This window comes from Bidens hawaiensis, unplaced genomic scaffold (genome assembly GCF_021521415.1).
Source record: "Bidens hawaiensis isolate Kalapana, Puna unplaced genomic scaffold, B.hawaiensis_p1.1 tig00002977_1, whole genome shotgun sequence".
Taxonomy (NCBI): domain Eukaryota; kingdom Viridiplantae; phylum Streptophyta; class Magnoliopsida; order Asterales; family Asteraceae; genus Bidens; species Bidens hawaiensis.
The window spans coordinates 2,119,308-2,125,352 of NW_027491160.1; the positions used below are offsets into that span (position 1 = coordinate 2,119,308).

General features: G+C 36.4%; 1 protein-coding gene across 1 annotated transcript; it reads left to right on the forward strand.

Moving 5' to 3' along the window:
- Positions 1-2,757: 2,757 nt before the first annotated feature.
- LOC143621838 (protein IQ-DOMAIN 32-like) lies at positions 2,758-5,200 on the forward strand (the record flags this gene model as incomplete). Its single annotated transcript, XM_077093143.1, has 4 exons — positions 2,758-3,054; positions 3,345-3,524; positions 3,701-3,769; positions 3,851-5,200. Coding segments are annotated over 4 exons (1,857 nt in total), but the record flags the coding sequence as incomplete, so codon positions are not given.
- Between the last annotated feature and the right edge of the window lie 845 nt (positions 5,201-6,045).

The window sequence follows — 6,045 nt, forward strand, 5'->3', positions numbered from 1 at the left end:
AGCCGCTTTGATTTGAAATCGTTACAGGGATTTGAAAAAAAAAACAATAATGGTAACTTTGTAACATGATGATGAAGTACATAATTTGCAGAAATGACATAATTTGCAGGTTTATTGTGGCAAATAAATAATGGTAACTTTGTAGCACGATGATAAATATCATCAGATGGCTAAGCAGTGTGCACTTATCTATACTACTGTATATGAAGAATGCGTGTCTCCAATTTATCAATGCCATGCACAACTCTGGTCAACAATCTTTTTTGATCCACTAATTTAGACACCCAGTTTTCATGTTTTCTAAAGCAAGGTATTCATATATGGTTTTCCAACTTATTTGCTGATTATTGTGACTTGAAATCAGTTTTTAATGTTGCGATGAATATTTTTATAGGTAAATACTATAATGACTAATTAGTCTTCTTTCTGTCGCAGCTGCAAATGGAATACCTTCTATCCCGTTAATGCAAGTGAGGTATTGTGTGATAGATATTTGCATTAGTATTCTTTATTCTTATCAAAAATTTTATGCGATGGTTTTGTCATCTAGATAGCTTATTCTTATTTTATGCAATGGTTTTGTCATATGGATCGCTTCTTAATTTCTTCCTGAGGCACTCAAGTTGCAGCCTTTATATCGTATGTTTTTTTTATTTTCAATAAAGAGCTTTTGAATGCACAATTATGCTTTCACCTCGCAAGAAAAGACAACAGAAAGAGGGGTAATATGGTAATTTTAGAAGCTTTCATGCCATCACGTTACCATTTTTAGTTAACGGGTAAAGATGAGCTAACTTAATAAACGGGTCAAGCTCATCATTTGTAGTAAACGTGCCACACTCATCATTTTTAGTAAATGAGTCAAAAATATCATTTTCTGTAATTGGTTCAAAATTATAATGAGTAAATGGGCCAAAAAAATCATTAATTTTAACTATTTTTGTCAAAATTTGTTTTAGGAGATGGGTCGACTTTTTCTTTGAATTTTGACTTTTGGTTAGTCAGGTGGCTTAAATTACAATGGTTTTTAACTTGATCTTTTTGTAAAACGTATAACTATTTTGTTGTAACACATAAATATATAAACATGATATATGAAGTAATAACTTCTATTTAATTGCTATTCTTGTGAGCCCGTACCCCCCAGGGTTTAGGGTTTATATTGGACCATATATGTTATTAATTTAATGTAGTTGTCACATTCTTGTGTTGATATTCCCGTCCACCGTACAGGTAAACCACTAGTTATTTATAAGTAGTTAGTTAGCACACATTTCAAATTAAATTAAACTAGTATCTCGACCCCTCGCGTTGCGGGGGGTTGTGAAACCATAACCGAAGCTCAGATCTTGGTGAAACTGCGCAACCGCAGAGGTTGTTAAACGACAGCCGAAACTCGGATCTTGGTGAACCTGTGTTTTGCGCTTGGTTTGTGTCTATACAATTGAATATATTCTTTATGTAGTGCATTGCTCTTTATCAGATTCATTTTACATTCTTGTTGCCAACACGATTCTAAAACATTTGCAAGCACCCCAATCCTATCAAGGACTCCATATTAGAAATAACCATTGATGAAATGAGAGAACACAAAGTTGTTTAGCAATTGTAAGTTTTTGTGCAATACAATAGCAAAGTTGCTTGCTAAACTAATATTTACAATACACAAAATATTACTACATCCTAGTACTTGCTGTTGCATTGGGTAATATGTTAAAGCATGTTGCACGAAACCTCAAGTATTGCATTCATATCTTCTTCCTTAGCATTCATTAACATTTCTACAACCCAATTAAAAAGTAATCAAATTGCTACTAAATATTAAGATTGAAATCAAATATCAAAATTTGTCCCCGTTTCATTTGATTTCTTTTCTACTAAATTAAACAAAGTTTTCCTCGCGAATCTTGTCTACTACGGAATCGTTTCGGACCATTTGTCGGAATCTCTCAAATTAAAGAAGAGGGACAAAATAGGCTGCACATTGCTGGTCCGCCGCCGCCATAGCCACCAATAAATGGCCGCCGGCAACAGCAGGGCAACACCCTAGAAATCACAGGCTTACAACTCCCGGTCTCTCTTTCTGTGACCATGGCCGCTGCCATAGACAACTGCAAATGGCCGGTGGTGACTCTAATGGTCGCTGCCATTGAGAGAGAGAGAGAGAGAGAGAGAGAGAGAGAGAGAGATGAAGTTGGCTGTGGCAAGGAAAAGAAAGATTAAAAAAAAAGTATTAGCGTTGTATGTATGTATGTATGTATATGTGGGAATGGATGAATGTACCATGTAGCAGGTACCAAATCACGTAAAACCCAAATCTCTTATTACAATCATCTATGCACGATGTACTGATAGGTAAAGCCATTTTTAGAAGAAACAGTAATTATGAGTGTACAACAAAACTTGTAATTTAATATATATATAATAATAAGTTTTGCGTTGCATTGAATAGAATAAAAAAGGGTGGCGGAAGTGAAATAGAAATATGAGGCGGATTGAATGAGCATGTTGAGGTCCGGGCTTCACTCCTAGTTAACTTCCAACAATAACAATAACAATAACAAGCAGCCTAGCTAGAAGTAGAGGATAATACCAGCTTGTGTTGTTTGTTTATCGATTGAGCTTGAAACTAACATGGGAAGGTCCAGTTGCTTCAAAATCATTACTGCATGCGCCCGCAACACTCATACAGACGCTTCTTCTTCTTCTTCTTCTTCTCAGGTATTATTATTATTATTATTATAAAAATAAAAAAACAAAGGGTCGGATAACAGAGGATGGAGTTTCCGCAAGAAATCAGCAGGACAAAAAGTGCTAAGCAACACTGTTATAACTGAAATATCATCTCCTGTGCTTAAGAGTTCAGAACCTGTTATCAACAACTCTGAAGCACCTATCGCTTCTTCTGTTTCTGAGGCAAACGAATGCACAGAAGAATCGCCTCGAGTGTCCACTTCAACTACCAAGAGCAGTAATGAAGATGATGTTAAATTCGATTCCAGTTATGATGAATCATCTGTCGTTGTCATCCAGGCTGCTGTTAGGAGATTTTTGGTATGTATTTACTTGTAGATGTAGCAGTTTTGACTTGTTTACTTGAATGGGTCTATTTGGGTTGTGTTTTATTCCAACGGGTCAAATGGGTTGAACTGGTCAACGCGTCTATTTGAAATGCATACATCCCACTGAATTGTTATATTTGAATAGTTAGATTATTATTGTGATACTATTGTTTTTGTATTCAAGGCCAGCGCATAAACAACCTATGTAAGTATAAAACTGACCAAAAAATGACAATAAGCTCTAAATGATGGTTTTTGTTATCATGCTCTATTAATGTTTAGGCCCAAAGAGAACTAGTGAGGCATAAGAAAGTCGTGAAATTGCAAGCTGCTGTACGGGGGCATTTGGTTCGTTGTCGTGCAGCTGGAAGTTTGCGGTGCATTCAAGCCATTCTTAAGATGCAAGCTTGTGTTCGGGCGCGTCATGACAAATCTGTTGAAAAAACTTCAATCTCAAAAGAGGTAAATGTTTAAAGGTTAACCTTCAATTGCTTATCTAATTGTCAATAAAGATAGTTCCAATCTCTCTTAATGATCGGGTCAACCTTCCTTTATCTCTATATTTGTATTTTTCTTTGTATTGTTGGTCTTTGTTGGAATGTGCATTATTATTGTATGCCCTTTCTGTTATCTTCCAGGGAGTAACCAAGCCACGCCCGGCATATATCTCCATTGAAAAGCTACTCAGTAACCGATTTGCTAAGCAGGTATGGAGCTTTATATTTTCTGCTTTGTTTTCTGAAACTGTTTACCCTTTAATAGTACTAACAGTTTAACTTTTATTAAAGTTACTGGAATCTACACCACGGACCAAACAAATCAACATAAACTGTAATCCAACAAATGATGATACAACTTACAAATGGTTGGAAAGATGGACCTCCGTGTCATCTCCCCAAGTTATGGAGTCACATACATTAAAACCCCAACCGAAGAAACCCATTGATACCAAAAACCAGAGTGAAAACATGATTTCTGGACAAAAGCCTGCTTCTCTTTCTAATGAAAGTAACCATTCGAATACCGGACCTAAAGTGGGTCCCACTTCATCTCCCCGGAAGCACTCATTGGAGGATGATCAACCCAAACGCCCTGCAAAACGAGCTGCCACTGAACCAGCTGATTCTGAGGGGAGGAAGTCTGCATTTGGGTCAAGAAAGGTGAGTAATCCAGCGTTCATTGCGGCTCAGTCAAGATTCAAAGAATTGACTGTTAAGAACAAGTCATTGACTTCAGTCAGTTCTTCCAATCAGGAACACGTTGTGAAATCGCCGGGGGACTCGCTAGTCTATGAAAGTTTAAAAGTTGGTAAAAGTCAAACGGTTGACTCGGAATGTGGAACCGAACTTTCAGTCACATCTATGCTCGACTCACCAGACCTGTCAGAGGTTGGAAATGTTGAATCTGAAAAAGAAGCCAGAGTTTTGGATAAAGAACATGCACGTATGAACACCGAGTTGACTCAGTCCACTCTTGATCCATCAGAAAAACACGATTGCAACACTGATGTATCACAAGTGAAACAATCACCAGAGGAGGACACTGAGTTGACTCAATCCACTCAGATTCCACATCAGGTTGGCAAATCATCCCCAGAACCATCTCGCAGAAGTCATGTAACAGCACATGAAACGCCTTCTAGCGAGATGTCGAATAACAATAAGAACAAAACTGACAGAACAACATCCGGTCAAAAGTCAAAGTCATGGTCCAAGAGTACAAAGTCTCCTGTAAGTTCGGGTTTAAGAACCAGTTTGGATCGTTTACCTCGAGAGAGCAAACCAGGGAGGCGAAGGAATTCGTTTGGTTCACAAAGTTCTGATCAGGAACCGAGAGATAGCAGCAGTAACAATAATATACCGAGTTACATGCAAGTGACCGAGTCTGCAAGAGCAAAAGCTCTTGCAAATAACTCTCCAAGATCGAGTCCCGATGTGCAAGTTAAAGAAGGCTATATCAAAAAGAGACACTCGATGCCTGGTGCAGTTAATGGCAGGCATGATTCACCTCATGTCAAGCAAACCTCACCTCAGGCGCAACCAACCACCAAAGGAAATAATAATCCAGGTAATATCTTTTTAATTCTGCATTATTTTTAAAGGGCAAAATGCATTAAAGATTACCCTAGTAGTTTTGATTTTAGGTCATGTTTAACCTTATAAGCAGATAAGCTGTAATTAAGTGTCAGTTTCTAACACGGCGCCATAAATTGTCAACATGATCAAACCTATCACTACTTCATCTGCCATTGTCATCATTTTGGCATGTAAATTAAATAATTAATAATGTTTGATACTTTTTTATAGATTTATTTTCAAAGTTATTTGTGGTTTTTTTTGTAAAAAAGAATTAAAAGTGGGGCTGGATCCGGATATTTTTTAAGGAACCCTATAAATCATAGTTACTAATTTTGATTAGTAATATTCTGTCAAATTTTGAGCACCCGTATTAGTTTATTTGAAGTTATGAACGCAATTTATATGTTTATGTCAGTTAATCAAATAAAATTTGAACAATCATGCCATAATTTAGTGGAAATGCAGGCATGTGAATGCTAATGTTTTCATACTTACCTGTAAAATATGTGAAAGTGCAATGATGTTTATATTTCATTTTAGCTTGAAAACAAGAACTTGTAGTTGTACTATTATATGATGAAATTCTTGTTTGCCACATATCTTCTGCTGATTGTTTATGTGCTTGAAACAGAGAGGAAATGGCAGAACTAATTTAAAATGGCGCCGAGGTATCCGGGCATTTTTTTTGTCTCCTTAGTAGCATGACTGCTTTGTTTAGTTCTTTTTTTGATAGCCTGCTTTTGTATTTGTTTGATTTCTGGGTAACTAATCTTGATTAGAGTTTTTGAGTCTATCTTAATGAAGTATACATTCATTAGCATGTAATACGTTTTATTATTTTTGATATATTTTAGCTACAGAGGTGTTCGGATCATTTACATCATTTCTCTATATTTTTGAGTGTT